At 48.2% G+C, this 18,300-nt stretch overlaps 1 protein-coding gene across 1 annotated transcript; it reads right to left on the bottom strand.

Moving 5' to 3' along the window:
- Positions 1–14,697: 14,697 nt before the first annotated feature.
- Positions 14,698–17,980, bottom strand: LOC146196690 (uncharacterized). The gene is made up of 3 exons (XM_084596390.1): positions 17,825–17,980; positions 17,271–17,348; positions 14,698–15,468 (listed from the first exon to the last, which is right to left on the bottom strand). The coding sequence occupies exons 1-3, from the start codon at positions 17,978–17,980 to the stop codon at positions 14,698–14,700; spliced, it is 1,005 nt and encodes a 334-aa protein (XP_084452516.1).
- Positions 17,981–18,300: the final 320 nt, after the last annotated feature.

Below are 18,300 nucleotides of genomic sequence, written 5' to 3'. Positions count from 1 at the left end.
TCAATCGAACATGCCGTCCTTTTAATAATGCCGCAGCTAAATCGCAGCTTATCATTTGAGCACGCGTTGGAGATTTTGTTACTCCAATACAGACTATTATTGAATAATTAGCTGACACATTGGACCTCCGGGATATATCCGCCTCGCCCGCAGACAATTACCAGAATAAACTCTTTGAAGTCGCCGTTGGAGGCTCTCTGGGGCGGAAGGCATTTTTGAGACCGCCGCGCCACCTGTTTCTGTGCCTCCTAGACATGAGCGGGGTCCAGCTGCATGAACTGCGTGGATTTCCGCAGCTGGCTAAACCGGGATATTGTCGAGATAGGCACCATATTCTCTCCCATGGATTCTCTCCCAGCACGGGCTGTTTACTGCAACACATGCCTATAATAACAGAAGATTTGCCGCCTCATGCATTCCAGCTTTTCAACAAAGGTGCTCCAAGCTACTAACAGGGCCCTTCTAGCAGTAATTTACGGTGCGCTTCAAGCAATATTGACATTAGGAACGTTCCTGAGCTTGAAAACGTGACCAACTCCTTCGATATCCAGAACAGACTCCCAGCCCTAAATATGCTTAAAACTAGCACTATCGAGCTCTCTATCCCCATTGCATGTCCTATGCAGTGCTGACGCAAACGTCGCTTCTTACGGTCTTACGGTCAAGAGCGGCTTAATCAAAGCAGCCCCACTGCAAGGACACATGCGCGCGTGTTGAAGCTGAGGACGCACAGACAGATGGCACTGAACGCATGGTTATTCTTCCAACATTCCGTAAAGTGGGTTGGAATTCCTGATTTGTTTTTCAACGGACGGCAACTGAAAGTTTGGCTGACGAACACTGCTCATGCTGTAGGAGCGTCAAAGATAGAAGCGTTAAATTAAAGACTTACCTCATTAAAGTCTCGTTTTTGCGGCGCTACATCTGATCAATGGCGCTTTCCAGACGTTCATCGATAGATAATAATAATGATAATAATTGCTTCACAGGAAGGGTAAGGCGCAGTATCTATCACACTTGCTTTGTGGACACCTGCACCGCGCCGTAAGGGAAGGGAGGAAGGTCAGAGTGAAAGTGGAAATAGAGAGAGGAGTCGTAGTGGAGGGCTACGGAGAAATTTTGACCACATTGGGAACTTTAACGTGCGCGGACATCGCACACCACACGGACATCGATAAATTGAATACTTTCACAGCCCCTGCATTTATTCAGTGGACCTCAGCCTCGCCATAAAGCCAAGGGCGAACCTAGACGAATATTACAAAATCCGATAAAAAGCGAAGCTGACATCGATACATTAAATAGGGTGGTGGTGAAGGGTAGTTGTTCCAGGCCCTACGGGGCTGGGACTGATAGGTCAACGCCGCTTGCGGCGGGGGCTAGCCTGCCATCGAATTTTATTATGAAAGCAAAACTACTGGCACTTTCAAGCCTTCGCGTGACCCGGCCGCAGTTACATCTTACCCACGTGACGCTGTGACGTCACACCCCACGTGACACACGTGCTGGCAGGAACTGCCAACTTTGGTCTCTCTTTTCAGTGGGACAGTTATGTCCGAATAAGCCTTCTAGGACCCTGGCATTCACGTTACCCCTATAGGCCACTAAGGCACATTCATATGGGTTGGTTAAAGCGGGGTTTTATATATGGGCTGTGGAAGAAGAAAAAAAACGAACACTCGGTCACCCGCAGCTAATGCTTTCGCTCAATATTTGGTTCAGCAGCATTGAACCCTTGTCATTTTTTATCTGTTGTAGGCCGTCACTGCACCCGCCACCGCTTAGGCGCTGGACGAAGGCTGTTGCGGCGCGCGTCTTTCTCTCTCTCTCTCTCTCCTTTTATTGCGAAAGCAATACTGTGCCGGTGTACCTGGGTTCGAACCCGACCTCGGCGGCTGCGTTTCGATGGAGGCGAAACGAAGAGTCGTCGTGTGCTGTGCGATGTCAGCGCACGTTAAAGATCCCCAGGTGGTCGAAATTACTCCGTAGCCCTCCACTACGGCTCCTCTTTCTTTCCACTTTCACTCCCATCTTTCTCCCTTCCCTTACGGCGCGGTTGCGGTGTCCACAGAAATCAAGTGAGACAGTTACCGCGCCTTTCCCTTCCTATAAATAAATCAGATTTTTTTGGTAGCACTTCAAGCCAAACTTTGGCGTGTCGTGGCGTCTCCATACATGACCTTTCACGTGACCGTGTGGCGTAAAGCAAGACCGAGACACGGGGCCCCAGCTCGCGCCATCGGATGGTGGCGGTGAGTCCTTACAGGAGCCGCAGCGGTGACGTCACGCCAGATCGAAAGATGGGGCCCAAACTCGCGCTATCGTAAAATGGCGGCGAGTCCATACACGGGGCTGTGTCGCAGTCGAGAGAGAGCGCCCGCTGTTTGTGACATCACGCTAGGAGGGTAAATGGGGCTGTGGCTCAGCTCCTCGCCGTAGTCGGGGCGCAGCCTTACGGTATGTCGGATGATGCATATAAGGCGAGGCTGGAACGATCTGCTGCAGCCAAGCGGCGGCGCCGGGCTGAAGAAACGGAAGAACGGGAACAACGGCGAGCTAACCAACGTGCGTATGCAGTAGCCTGGCGAGCGCTCCGGTCAACATGTCTTGATGCGGCTGCATCTACAAGTTCAGGGCCTAGTTTAATGAGTGGTGTTAACGTTAGCGAGACTATGGAGACAGCCAGTAGTTCGGAGACAAATCTCATGGACGCTCTTAATGCGGATGAGACTACTATGGATGCTTCAACTGCTGACGATGCTGCATCTATGAGCAGTATGGAACGCTACAACTTCAACAGAAGAAAACGCCGTGCCGAAGAAACGCCTGAACAAACAAGAAGCGAATCAATGTGAAGTAGAGAATGTGACGTCACGCAACCAGACGGAGAGCCGAGAAAGGGCATAGGAAGGGATTGGCGCACAATTTGAAAGTACCAAAGACTAAAATGGGCAAACAAGAGCGAATTAAGCAACTAGAAGCAACCAGAAGCCACCAACAGCAACATCCGTGCTTTCGCATTACTCCAATGCAGATTCTGCAGTGCTCTTTAATTTTTTCTTTCCTCTCTACTTTCTCTCCTCTGTCCGTACGAGGCAGCGGAGGGCCATCGGCCATACCATGCTGAATACGCCGGTTCTCGTCCGAGGCAGAGAAGGTGGCTTAGCTACGGAGCCAGCAGCAGGCCCGTGCATTTTCTTTTCCTTCTTCCTACAGCCACAACAACAATTCAACAGTTTCGCTCTTTATCGGCTTTTCGAATGTTCGTCTAGTTCCGCCCTCGGCTTGATGGCGAGGCTGAGGTGTCCACTGAATAATTACAGAGGCTGCGCAGGATGTGTACAGTGGAGGTGGGCATCCTCTAAAGTTATTTCGTGGTTAGGGTCGCTTCAGTTCTCCTCCGTCCTCTGCTACGGTCCGTCGTCTTGTTCCCTCAAGCGGTGTGGACGATAGACTCTAGAAGCATTTAATGCTTAAAACCAGTCATTTAATGTCTTTGCCGCTCTATTTGTCAATGAATCTGATGCGTGGTCATACCCCGTAATTAGGTAAAGCTAAAAAAGACGCTCGAACGCTTTGTAAGCGCATTTTTGCAGCACTGTGCGGCTGGAGCTAAGCTATAGCCGAGAAGCTGCACTGCCGAGAAGCAGGCAAGCCAAGTTAATGGGGAAACCAAAACTGGCACAGTTTGTTTTTGACAGACTTTTTTATTTTCCCTTTGGCTCAAGAACGTTGCCCAAGATAGGTGGGACACCCTACTTGATTTATTTCCTTTTTCTTGCTTCAGTGTTAGAGTGCATTCGGTTGACTCCGTTGGGTCACTGGGCTGTTCAGTCGATCATGATTTCGAAACTCATCCAAAGCGGCGGTGTAGTGGCTTCAGTTTTTGGTGATAAACTAAAGCTCTCGGACACCCGCAATTGAGGTGTGAGCTGGATTGCGGAACGTTTGAAATTAGCGATAATTGCCGGGCAACTTGTTCACGTACGAAGCCTTTGATTTTTGGATAAGCGTGGAGCTGAGAGTGACATTAGACATAGCCGCGATCATGCCTTCAGGTTGTCGAGGGACGATGCATTGGCGAAGAAGGTGGTCGTAACTTGGACACATAGTGACAACTTCCCTTACAGTGCGGGACTCTTTGGCAATGAGAATGTTGAATGCACCATGTAGCTAGTGCAGGTTTCTCCCGTCTGCTGCATCCATTCGCGCAAACGGTGTTCCGCGCGAAGCTTGCGGACCGCAGGGCGACCGAAGACATCCACAAAGCGAGATTTGAACGAGTCCCAATTTGAAATGTCAGCCTCGTGATTTGCGAACCACAACTTCGCTTCTTGTGTTAGGTAGAAGATGACATTATTAAGCTTCAAGACGTCATCCCACTTATTGTGGGTCCTTACGCGTTCATACGATGAAAGCCAGCCCTCCACGTCCTGATGGTCGGCACCGCTGAAGACCGGCGGGCCCCGTTGTCGAAGCACCCCCGAGCATGCAATAGAAGGGACCGTGGGAGCGGGACCGGTAGTATTGGTGCTGGAGTCAGTCATTGAGGTAGAAATTCGGCGGCTGCGAAGCTCCAAGGCGAGAAAATTGAAGATAAATCCCGCGACCTCCACCAAGTGTTAAGCGGAGATCCAGAAACTGGTAGTGGGCACTGGTAGCGAGCAAGAACATTGCGGAGGTGGCTTAAATTGTAGCCAGCTAGTACTCAAATCCACTTAATTTTTCTCGGTGATCTGTCCGTTTAATAGAAACTTCTTTACATAACAAATGAAAGCATCAGCCTCGGGACCAACTAGATGTGATAGGCTAACATCTAGCTTTTTTACTGGTTTACAGCCATTGCTTGCGCAGTTGTGCCCTCACATATTGACGTGCACTGTGGTTGTCTTAGAAATAAGTGTACCTGCGAACATCAGCGTTAAAATCGGTAAAACGATAACAGTGAGGATGCGCCCTATGGTAAAATTCCTGCATTTTGCTTGGTCGCCGTTAACTCAATGGCGTGAATATATAAGTTCAATTCAGTACACAACACAGCTATATAAGGGCTATTGTATTTAGAATGTTCTCGAGTCATCGCTAAGGCATCTTAGTAGGAAGAACGTTGCTCAAAGTTCAGCAAGTTCTACATTTTTGTGCTGTTATCAACGAATAAGATATGTTCAAATCCTTTTTGAAACATTAATTTTACCCGATTAGCAGTCATGTTTCACAAAATAATTTGCACTTAGCTTAATATGCTGCTCAAGAATCAAACATGTGCCGTCATAGGAGACGTCAGTTCTGTAATAGTTACACCAGGAAATCGATGTTTCATAAAATTTCCAAAATCGTACGCTGTTCAGTTTTACTATACAGATATAATCCAATTTTCCTTTGGGGCATTGCAGCATACGCTTTTTAACCTTCGGAAGAGGGGTGAAAATGTATTTGATGTCTTCTATTCTCACTGCTTGTTTCTCGATTAGGTAACGGCCTTTTTTTCCATTTCACACACCAGGTGGGTGCCGTCTTCCATGGTCACTCCTCTCCTGAAGTGATGTGGCGGTGCAAGGAAGTTGTCTGCATGGTGCGCACCTTGACACCCACCGTGCTCACCCTCCACTTCCACTCTTTAAAGGCGTTCTCTAGAGAGCGCGAAGAACCGACTCTATCGCGCTAGCCAGGCTACGTCTCTGCCACTATCTCTCCTCGACACGAAGCGGGCATGCCACAAGTACATGACTGCCAGTGTCTAATTTCTCACGTGCATGGGAGACCATTGCGGAAATTCGTTGCAATTGTGAATTAAATATACCTGTATTAAGCGCATTAAATTTATCGTATGTAGCGTTGAAGCCAAGTGTCTTCTGTCTCATTCATTGAACGGGATGACAATTGCTTTAGACTCAGTGCAGTGGTAAATAAATTTGCATATTGGTGGTATTACAACGTTATCGACTCCATGGTCTGGAACAATTTCACATCTTATTCATGCTACCCCCTTCCAACAAAACGATGATTGTCGTTCGCATCAACTAGTCCTTCAAGCAGGGCGAATATGAGGATGAAATGCAGGACCTGAGTAAGGCACAATACATACCCCTGCCTGTCTTTTCCTCGCAAGAGGAGCAGAATGGCAGGGGAAATCAACGCCGCTGCGTCACACATTTAAAGCCAGAGGATAAGTATTGTCAGAATTTTTGGCGTAACATGCTTCGAGATATAGCATTAGCAATGAGTCACTCCCTGGAGGATGAGGAATAACTATTTCATATCCGGTAAGATTTACCGCGACCAGGCCTAGGGCTCCCACGTGGGAACGTCGAGATTTTGTCTCTTCACCGCATGAGGACCTGCTGGATGGCCCAGTATTGGTCGTTGACGCTGGAGCTGCCCAGAGGGGCTGACCGTCACTCCCTCGACATGGTTATACATATGTTGGTTATTCATATCACTTAAGCATGCAAGGACGCTGACCTTTACCACCCTTTTTCATTTATGTTCATCATATCCCAGCTGGATGCCCAGTTTGCTGATTTCAACCTCAGGATGGCATTGTTTTTACATTGTGATCCTTACATCTATTCCTACACATGCTGAGGGAGAAACCCGAAAAAAAATGGTTACCTTTCCGATTCATGTCAGGTTACGTTTTACATAATGCGAAATTTAGCACCTTCGCTATTACAGCGCCATCGAAGGTGAAGAGGACAGCTAGTAGGGAAGCCGCTGTAGCACCCGTGCTCGGTGTTGGTCGCCATCTTTACCAAGCGCTTTACAGGGAATAACGCCCTTATCTATCGTTCTAGATATCCGTCTCTGGCGCCTACTTCTGTCCGATTTTGAACACATAGCACGGTACTTTACAAGTACATGCGATTATGCGCGGACAACTGATTAAGTGGGTAACTAAGTAAATATACGGAAATGGTGATTCACCAGGGAGCCGGCAAATTAGAGCCAATAACCCTGACGTCACGCCATAATGGGCGAAGCTTTATCAACGAAGCTGCGCACCTGCTGGCACGAGATCTCTACCACCGGGCAGCGGTAGAATAGCCCGAATGCCAGGAAATTAAAGATTGCGCTATCACTACAATGAGATCACAGAATCTTACAAACTAGATCGAAAAGTATACCCTCCCTCAGATCGGTCTCTCACTAACAATGAAGCACGCATCTGGAGGCGATTACAAGCCGATAACATCTGCCCTGTCTAGGTTTTCTTAACACAGACCGGGGAGGAAGAAGATTCTAAATGTAAAAATTGCGGCCAAAAAAGCATGCTAGATCATATAATATGGCAATGCACCGATTCCCCAGGCGCCGGCATTAACATTGATAGTGGAGACGCCTGGGAGGTTTGGCTGCGGAGCGGAGATCCCACCGTTCAGCGGCACGCGACCAGCCTGGCGGCTGAGGCCGTGGAGAGTGCTTGTAACCTCACCTGACCTCAGCCTGCGGGGCCCTCCTGGCCTGCGTACCGGGGGCGGGAGATGAAGGGCTCCTTTTCGGTGGAAATAAAGTTTTCATTCAATTATTCTCCGATTGGGATAGCTATGTCCATGCTGCTGACTACACTGGAACAGAGACAACAAAGATGAGATCAGGAATCGAGAATTTATTTGAAGAGGCAATTTTCTGACGATGAGACCACAACCAAAATCAGCAGCTGAGGTAAGTCGAGCAGCAATTTCCAAATGGTGCCGACAGCTGAAATAGACCTGGACGCGGAACACAACACAGATTCGCACGAAACGCGGAAGCACCTACACAGTCATGCACTTATTCGAGGAAAAAACAACGCAGCAGAATTCAGAGCCCTCACCGATCAGCCTACTCCGATGCAGGCAGGGAAGTCTCGGAGTTGGAGAACCAATTCCAGCTCCACGATCTGCGTGCCAGTCTGGACAAAATAAAGAGGGGCACTGCGCCGGGCAGAGACAACGTCACCGTCAAACTTCTTGCGAACGCTCCTGACACGCGTACCAGTGGCTTCAAACTGCATCGTTGCGATCTAGAGACTAGATGGGTAAAACCACTCTCCCGATTAAATAGTAGAGTCAACTATCAATGAAAGGCGGCCCTCGTCATTTTTCGCAAAGCTGGGAAACCAATTGATATGAATAACGTTTGTCCCATTTCTCATCTCTCTTGTGTCGTGTTTTAAGAAGGCAGCCTTTAACGCCTCATCATTGTCGACAGAAGGTTGTCACTAGAAAGTTGTCAGCAGAGGTGTCACGCTTTAGAGAGCGACAGTTAAAATAAATTGGAATCGAAACTCCATTCCTTGGATCCCAAGCCCAGCGTCCTACCAACTGCTGCACGCCCCGGATCATGAAACGGTCTTCATAATTCAGCTTGTCAAATGTGAAGATAACAGCTATTCTCTTCATAGCTGACTGGATATTTGCTGCTTCGCGGTGCTAGCCATATATATAACCATAAGCCAAGCAGATGGCGATGCACAATCGCCATCCCTCAATCATCTTTTTTTTATGCAAGTATGTTTAAAAAGATTATTCTTTGCTACGCAATTCTTGGCCGATCCCCCTCTGTGGGTATGTGCCATAAGTTATTTGGACAACAACAACCGCATCCTCAAAACGGAATTGTAGATAGGGTATTTGATACGGGTAGTGTGTCGGCCGCATGCGCCAGAGCGGCTTTGTTATTCAGGTCTCTCATCTCGCATGTGGACAAAGTGATGGAGATGATGGTGCGGGATAGCATGTCTGAGTACATTGAACAACACAACGACTTTGCAGACATTTTCGGATTTCGCGCACACAGATCCGCACAGATGTGGATCTCCAACTCGATCGCGAAATACTGAACCCCACCACATATACAAGAAACGACAGTTGTCCTCGCCCTGGATGTCAACAGGAGGAGGATATGCTCGTAGGCATCTGCGGTAAAATCATGACATCAGCACTGGACCTCACGGTCTCTACCTCTACCAGCCGGCTCATGGCACTGGGTGGGGTGAATACTTTCAGGGAGCTTCGGGATGCCCACAATGGTAGAGGCCCACCTCCCAAACCAATACCCGCATCTCACAAAGATAGTGTCGAGTAGCTGCGTTTTAAACCTCCCTCAAAACCAACGCACCCCCCTCGCAGAGGAGATATGTTGCATTGCCGAAAAATGGTGATGCGCCCTCCACGTGCAGCGTCTCCATTCGAACATATTCAAAGAGGACCATAATGGTCGGCGCCTGATGCTGCGGAAGCCTTGGACTGCCATTATGTAACCAAACCAGGAGTCTTCGACGTGGACACCTCCGGCTCGAACTCTAGGGGGTGGTACATAGTCGCAGTAATCTACAAGGGAAAAGAGTATAGATGGTATTGCGTTTAACACCTAGTCACCACCCCACACATAGGTTGCCGTCTCACTCGTAGCCTCCTGCTCCTCTTCTTAATACATAATATACCAACTCTCGAGGGATTTGTCCAGCATGGGTGGACTGCTCGCTTTACTTACTGCATCTATAAAAATTGTAGTCGAGACCCGTTGTTGTGGCTGTAGGAAGAAGGAAAAGATAATGGACGGGCCTGCTACTGGCTCTGTAGCTGAGCCACCTCCTCTGCCTCGTGCGGACAGAAGAGAAAATAGAGAAGTGAGGAAAAATGAAGAGGGAGAGAAAGACGCGCGCCACAACTACACCCGTCGTCCGCCACTGAAGCAGTGGCGGTTGCATTGACACCCTACAACAGATAACGTTCGGTGGCTGGCTATCCACCGCCGCAAGCGGCGTTGACCTACCATCCAAGCCCCATAAGGCAAGGAAACACCCTCCTTCGCTCCTTTGCCCGCCTCGAGACCCGAATTCCACCTGGCTACTTCTCGTTTGGGCACCAGGTCACCAAGGTCTCTATGGTAATGAAGCAGCCGACGCCGCCCGCGCGCTCTCTTTTCGGGGAGTTCCCAAGTCCCCGACGCAGACCTGGATTGTGACTTATATGCAGCTTACACGTTTAAGAAAATGGGTGAGTATCACAAATCAGCACACCAAACTCTCCTGACCCCGCGCAAAGGCCTGAGGAAGAACCGAGCGGTTACTACTGCGCCTGCTCAGTGGTTAACACTAACGCCAGCAGTCCAAAATGCTTATTACCAATCCATATCCCGTAGGCGCACTCGAGCAGACGACGCGATTCCTCTGAGCAACGCCACCTGGCGACAAATTGTGGATATATTGTCTAAACGAATAATAACGTATTTAAAAACCACTGTCCCCGTCGCGTTTGTGCGCTGCCCGGCTACTGTGGAGCTCGGCTACAACTTTGCATGTCATATATAGGCGCTGAATAGCATTGTAAGAACGTAAGAACATCCAGTTCTGTGGAAATATAAAACACTGTCGTTGCCGTCGCTGAAATCCACAATGACCCAAAATGACAATTTTCACAGTGTCAAGCGGCGTGCAGTGCTTACAGATTCGGATGCGTATCAAAGGGGTACGAATATCCTTCCAACAAATCGAGATAAACTATATACAGTCAAGCTACAAGTACTACTGTCCATGAATCTTGCCAGGTAATAAGAAGCCATGGTGCAGCACCCCATTACACTTCAAGCAAAGAAAAAGCGACACTGAACATGCCCTTAGGAGGACATCTGACTCCATCCGGGAAAGAACATTTCACGTCCTGGCCTGGTGCCGACTTGGCATCCTGGAGGAGTGAGTCGATCCGCCAATAAACATCGGACCCTCGGAGAACCTGTAACAGGCGAGCGTTCCTTGACAAATTCAAAAAATCAAGGAGCTCGTCTGAGATTGCTAGGCCTCGGTCTGTACAACACAATTGGGAAGCTCGTGGAGGCCCACCGACAGGCCCAATATATCAAACACAAACATCGACTGGACGGTATATCCTAGACTCCCTTGGATTCAAGATACCGAATGACAGCCCAACTCTTCTCTCCATCCCTCGACACATCCACCAAGGACTACTTATCAAGCCACACCCAAAAAATATGCATCCATCCTATCATGGTCAACACCGCAGAGACCGTGGAAAGGCGCTCCACTGATAATATAGCGGTGAGTCGGACGCCGTAAGAGTGGACGCTGCATGCACGGGTGATGAAGCGACCGCAGCCATGATGGATTCCTCCTCTTCCCCTCTCATCACATTACTCCCCCAGACACCTCCCCAGAGCCTGCAGAGGAAGCTGCCATTGCATTAGCCATAACCTGCACGGAAGCCCAGTACATTTTAACCGATTCAAAAACAGGAATTCTAAATTTTGCACGATGCTGAGTCCATGTCCCTGCTTTTAGCATACTGAACTCGCCCGATGCCCCCCCACCCCGCCATGTGGAGCTGATATGAGCTCCTGCGCACTCCGGGAATCGCGGAAACGAGGCTGCCAACCTTTTAGCTCGAGGTTCTTTACACCGAACTCAGGTGGCCTTTAATCCGGGATTTAAGGAGCGCATGCACTCGTTCAGTGAGCTGACGCAGGTCTACAGAACCTCGCGCCAGCCATCTCTACACCCGGAATCTCGATCCCAAATCTATTGCCGCCCTTAACGAATATTTTAACGAGTGCTGGCAACGGGGAACCCTCCCGCCGCAATGGAAAGAGGCCAAAGTTGTGTGTTTATACCGAAACCTGGGAAACCTCTGCTAATTACAAACCTTAGGCCCATTTCTCTCACCTCTTCTGTCGGGAAACTAATGGAGCATGTACTCCAGACCAGAATTTGTCAATATCTAGAAGGCAAAAATCTCATGCCCACCTGCATGTTTGGATTTCCTCCTGGCCTATCTACACAGGATGTCTTCTTACAGCTGAAACATCACATTCTGGACAGTCAAAACTATGACACCAAAGCCATCCTAAGCGTAGACCAAAGCATTTGATAATGTTACACATTCAGCAATCCTTCAGAATCTTACAACACTGGGAGTCGGCGCCAGATAGTATAATTACGTCCGAGACTTCCTCAGCCAGCGCACAGACACACTTACCTTTGGCGACCACTGCCTTCCGGAGATCATGCTAGGTGCACGAGGTACGCCCCAGGGCGCCGTCCTCTCCCCTATACTATTCAACATAGCACTTCTTCACCTACCCGGAAAATTAGCACAAGTATCCGACATTCATTCCAGCATCTACGCCGACGACGTCACTGTCTGGGCTAACCGCGGCAGTGATGCCGAAATAGAGGAACACCTACAATCGGCACTAAACACCATCGACACCTATGTAAGGGAAAGTGGCCTAACTTGTTCCCCTTCAAAATCATAACTCTTTCTCTACCGCCCCAAGCAATCCGATTCAGGCAGTCCGCCTATTTCTCTCAAGCTTGACACCCATTCGATCCCACTAGTATCCAAAATCCGTGTACTCGGTCTAGTTCTTCACTCCCATGGTGCACACGGAGAAGTCATAATGACTCTCCATACACAATGTCAACAGACCACCCAACAGATTCGCCGCATAAACAACCGCCGGGCAGGCTTACACGAGCGAAACATAATTCGCCTCACGCAGGCTTATGTTAATGTTATAAGCCGCGCCACATATGCCCTCCCATACCTCCCCCTCAAAGGAGAGAGACCAGGTGAACGCGCTCCTACGAAGTTGCACGAAAACGGCTCTACGACTTCCCCCCAGCACATCTAATGTCCGACTCCTTAAACTCGGTGTGCACAACACTTTCGAGGCACTTAGACAGCCTACATTAACGGCACAAATATCCCGTCTATTCAACTCGGCGGCTGGCCGCACTTTATTAACCCACTTAAACCTTAACCCAGTTACACACCCAATTGACGGTGTCCCCCTTTCTCCTAACCTCCGCGCTAACCTCATCATACCTCCCATTCCTAAAAACATGCACCCTGAGCGAGACCAGGGCCGCAGAATAGCTAGGGTTCACGCCCTTCACAAACAATATAGCGACGACCAAGAGGTGGTATACGTGGACGCAGCGGAATATACGTCAGGCTCCCGTACGGTCCTGGCTGTAGCCGACAATCAAGCAAAGCTGCTTACTTCCAGCTCCATAATCACCAATTCCACCACAGAGGCAGAGGAGGCAGTCATTGCACTTGCTCTCATCTCTACATTTGCCACAAAAATTATCTCCGACTCCAAATCTGCGATTCTAAATTATGCCAATGGCTGTATATCCCGCACCGCTGCTCGCATATTACGCTTCTGGCAGCCCCGGCACCCCATAACCCTTATCTGGACGCCATCACATGCTGGCCTCCCTGGCAACGAGAAGGTTAATTCCCTAGCCCGAGGTATTACTTTCCGGGCTAGAGGAATGGAGCCCCCTCAACAAGCCGAGGAGCGCCTGCTCTCCTTCCGCGATATTATCTCGTACTACCGGGACGAACGAAGGGAATATACACCACCAGCCCCCTCTCTCACCATATCGCAGGCCGTACACTGGCGAAACTTGCAGACTCGGACTGCTCCATACCCTACACTACTACATGCCAGATACCCAGACCAGCCGGTCCTTTGACTGGTCCCCTGTTTTTGGGCGCAATAAATGAGTTCACCACCACCACCACCCAGACCAGTTTCCCTCATCATGCAGACTGCGGCAAACCAGGACACTTCCTACACATCCTTCTTACATGTCCCACCTTTCCTTATCCCCCAGAGTCCTACTGGGAGTCTCTGATGCAGAGCGCCTCAAGTCAAGACCACGGAAGATCAATTCCAGTACTATGAGGAGGATCGCTCTTCAAGGACTTTCTTTTGCCTTGTGAGGGTGTCTCCCATGTAGTAAGGGAGCACCCAAGTGCATTGCAGGGGGCTTCGCCCCCAATATTTGTTTCAAATGGCAATAAAATTTTTCTACCACCACAAGCTCTACGCCCCACCCCACCCCTCCCTAGACAATAAATACGCAACTATATGGCGGAGACTGCAAACACACTCTACCTTCACCCCTTACCCTTTCTCACAACTATCCCTCCTTCCACACTCCTGCTTGTGCCCTTTGCTCAGAACCATTTGCCTCTTCCCTACACATCCTCTCTCTCTGCCCGGCGGACCCTCCCCCGCTGGGCCTAGAGCAACCGAAGACCTGGGAGGACTGATTGATTTCTAGGAAGGGAAAAGCGCTGTAACTGTCTCATTTGTTCTCTGTGGACACCTCAACCGCGCCGTAAGGGAAGAGGAGAAGGTGGTAGTGAAAGTAGAAAGAGAGAAAGAGGAGCCGTAGTGGAGGGCTACGGAGTAATTTCGACCATCTGGGGATCTTTAACGTGCGCTGACACAGAGCCACCTAGCCACCTAGAATTATTCAAGGCCTGCGCGCTCCATCCGTGACGTCACGTACCTTGCCCGACCACGCCGGAGTGCGCCTGCTTGCTTCCGCCCGTCGGCTTTTGAGCCGAAGTGAAATAGGCGCTCCCAAGAATTTCAATGTGCGCCCAGTATTTAGCGTCAATTTCTTTCTCATGGCAACATGATGCCCTATCTTACTCTGCGGTTAAAACCATTATTTAACTGTATCATGCTGTCATGCAAGCAACAACAGAGTGGGCGACAGTAGCATGAAGAAAAACGTTTATTTCTCAACACTAGCATTCATTAAAAAAAGAACACTGAAAAATACACTGACAAATTTACTTGAAATACACATTGAATTATGACGAGTTGTCATGCACATTACAATACACTCACTACCAACAATACAAACAAAACCCTTCAACCAACTTCTCTGCATTATGAAAGTGTTTTGAGCTTTCTTTGCTTTTTCTTATTTGACAGTTCATCGTTTAAGAGGTCAGTCTTCATTTGGACATAATTTTTAAGTAATGTGTTCGCTGCTGCCCACAGTATATTGTGATAGACAACATCAGGATGATGACCTTCAGAACAGATATCGAATCCTTCATCGTCTATCACTTCTGCTGTCAAACTAATCAGCAGTTCCCTCTGATGTCTGGAAGCATGAAATTGCACAACATTTTCTGCTGTAGTCAATTTCTCCAGAACAAGTTGCATACGCAGCACAGCATCTATGACCACAGGCCTCGGGAACTTCAAACCACCCCTGGTGAGGGTCTCAATTATTATGTGGTGATCCAGTTCCATATCTCTTTCTTGGGCAGTAAGATTTTCTGCGCAAGCTGTGCAAGGAACCTTTTTTAGAGCTGAATGTGCACAAAATCCAGCTATGTATGTAATAGCTGGCAAGCTCGACTCCTTGCTTTTCATGTCTTCTTCTGTTATTTTTATCTTATAGTCTTCTATGAGGCGGCTGGCATCTAATGTCTTGCTGCTAGATTTCCACATATCTTTCATTTCAGGGAAGATAAGTGAGTCTTGCAGCCTTAGCTTCGCTTCCGCCTCATATATTTGCTGGATAGAGACATGGTAGTTTGTTCCACAAAAGCGACGGTATCTTCCAAACCTTTCTTCGAGGCTGTCAGTTTGAAATTTGCCGAGCAAGACATACTCCAAGTGAAGCTCGTCAAAGCAATAGCGGCAGATCTCAATAAGCGAATAAGTTGTAAGCCTGAGTGCAGCATGCGTATCAGTTGTGAGCGCGCCGGTATCCATTCTTACCTCTTTCCATACATCTAACCAGCTGACAAAAGAACTTAGGAACTGCACTTGCACACCAGACAAGCTCGTCACTGGTTCTTGATAAGGATCTCTTAGCCGACGGCCTTTCTTAGGCGTTTTTACGTTTACAATGTGCCACCACTTGAGTATCACATTGATAAAGTCTGCCATTCCTTCAGCATAGGACAATCCGAGTTTTGCTCCAAGGGACCTCAGGGCTTCAATAACGAATGGACTGAAAACTTTCAGTGCAAGTTTTACGTTCTGTCTTTCTATGTTAGATGGGTGGAGAGCTTTGTATGTGAGCCCATAGCCAAACTTTGACAGACTTTTTTTTTTCAAATTCATGTATGTCGCGCAGTGCCTTAAAAGAAGCGCCATTAATTCGAACTAATGATGATACACTTGAAAACTCCGGATAGAAAATACATGTTCCAGGATTTTTCTCATTAAGCCAATTGTTCCTCACATTTTAGTAGATGAACAGGATCCACCACATAAAATAGGGGCCTAGATTTGTCAGCTGGGTGAGGGTATACAATACCCAATCTGTTATTTGGTGAAAACATGGACATCACTTTTCTGTTTATCGCATTGTTGTCTGTGATGACAGCAATAACTGTGAGTCCTGCCTTCTCAAGCTCTAAGATCACTTTTTTGAGGACATCGTGCAACTGCCTTGCTTCAATGCTAAAGACAGGCAAGATATGCGCAACATCTTTGTGCCCTGATAGCAAACTCTGAATCATAAATACATGAGCAGTTTTTGCTGCATCAGAACAGTTTGCTGCTGTGCCGGTCAATGAGCCACCTTTGTAATCAAAGTACTGCGTCAGATGAATTTCGTCCATCATGAGAATGACAACTTTTTCATGTTTCTTTAGATGATTTGTCCTTCTTTTGATATAGCTTAAGAAATGTTCATCTGTCTGTTCATGCGCAGGACTGGCACGATACTCGCCACAAATCCTCATAACTGTAGAAGGGTGTGGCAAAGTTACTTTGCTAGTACTGCGGACGAACCTATAGGCATGTGGGGAAATGGTATAAAGGATGCTTGAAAATATCATAAGCTCTGCTGGATACCTCAATGCACTTTTATCTTTAAGGAGCAAGTGCAACTGTTCAGTTAAAAATTTAGCTGTTTCCAACTTTTCTTGAGGCAAAAGATCCTCGCTCGTAATGTCATCAAGAAGTGAGCACACTAGCTGAAAAGACGCCTCCACTTTTTCATCTGTGTGACATACAGATGGTGCTTTGAACATTTTTACGCTTTCCAAGAGAGACTCAAGAGAGCGCATATCATCCAGCTTGCTAGGCATAGTTACAACATCAGAAGAAAGTTTTACCTTCCTCCAGAAGGCCGTAACCTCCATAAGGTCACTCACTACAATAGAGCGTTCCACCTCTGGTTCTCCTGAATCACCCGCAATGTGCACGAAAAACACAGCGTTTTGAACAGCCTTCACCATCCAAAAATCGCACACCTGAATATCTGGAAGCCGTGAAAGTAGATCACCATATGACGCCAGCTTGTTTTTACGCTCTTCTTCAGCATGTGCTGCCAGTGACAACTGCACGGCTTCGTCCATATGGGATGCGTCAAGTCGCCTTCGTTTTTCTTCTGGTGCATCACGCACTGGAGCAAAGTGTGATAGGTAGGCAGGGCTATTGGGGAAAATGGTTGGCACAGCCTCTTGTGTCAGACGTGTAAGTCCCATCGCTGCTTCTACTGTCCTCCCGTCAGATGCTGTATAGCTAGAAGTGGACCGGAGATACTCTGGCTTGAATTGCAGCTCGCAAACCTTCACAGCAAAAGAAAAGATCAATTATTAAGATTTGGGTTCGTTTACCATCTCCACTGGTATTTTTGTTTTCATATATAACACACCGTATAGATCCTTCAGCAAATAGTAATCAAGCAGGGCCGTGTCAAGTGCAAGATAAGAGGCTCGACATCAAGAAACGCAATCGACACAGTACTCCAGACGAGTACAAAAGGCATAAGTGGCTCGCCAGAACTTCAAAATTCGAAATCCCAATATTTCTACCGGAAATGCAGAGAAGCCAACTCTATTTCATTAATATGCGACTAGCTCTACTCGATTTTAGCACGAAGCTAGCAGGCAGCACTGGAACCGAAGGAAATCATTTTCACCATTTTTAAACAGTAAACAAAAAGTCCCCTTCAAAAAAAAAACACATTGGTTCAAGAAACAACATTGTTTTAAACCTTGGCGCCTACGGAAGAGAACATGCGGAAGTATGTATGTATACATACCTTGGGATCGCGTAAGGTGCAGATGTCGACATCGTCCCGACGGATGGCTCTCACCCATTGCTTTCTTCGGGAAACGTCACCCGGCAACGGAAACAGTCTGACTTTAGGACCGTTATCGTAATTTCCGCGGCAGTTGGGTACGCAGCAGCGACCCATCGCAGCTCTCGATGCACGCAGAAACCTCGCAGATCGTCGTCCCACACCGCAGGCACAGGCCTAACGCACTGATTTCGCCTAGTCGTCGACTTTACGACCAGTTTCAACCTTGTTCGGAAACTCCTCGACACCACCACTTCACTTCAAAGACTATTCGTGCAGTCTGCACGCCGTGTGCTGGATTATAATCACGAAACAGTTCAAGAAATACTACATCCAAGCGCAAGCGTGCGCGCACCCGCCGGTCAACAAAGGTATAGAAAAAAAAACGTATTTGACCGTCAACGCCAGCCCCGCCCGGGTGGCGCAGTGGTAAGACG

This window comes from Amblyomma maculatum, chromosome 3 (genome assembly GCF_055883805.1).
Source record: "Amblyomma maculatum isolate TAMU_Amacu chromosome 3, ASM5588380v1, whole genome shotgun sequence".
Classification (NCBI taxonomy): Eukaryota; Metazoa; Arthropoda; class Arachnida; order Ixodida; family Ixodidae; genus Amblyomma; species Amblyomma maculatum.
Note: the sequence above shows the minus strand (reverse complement) of the source record. Positions and strands in the feature narration are given on the sequence as shown.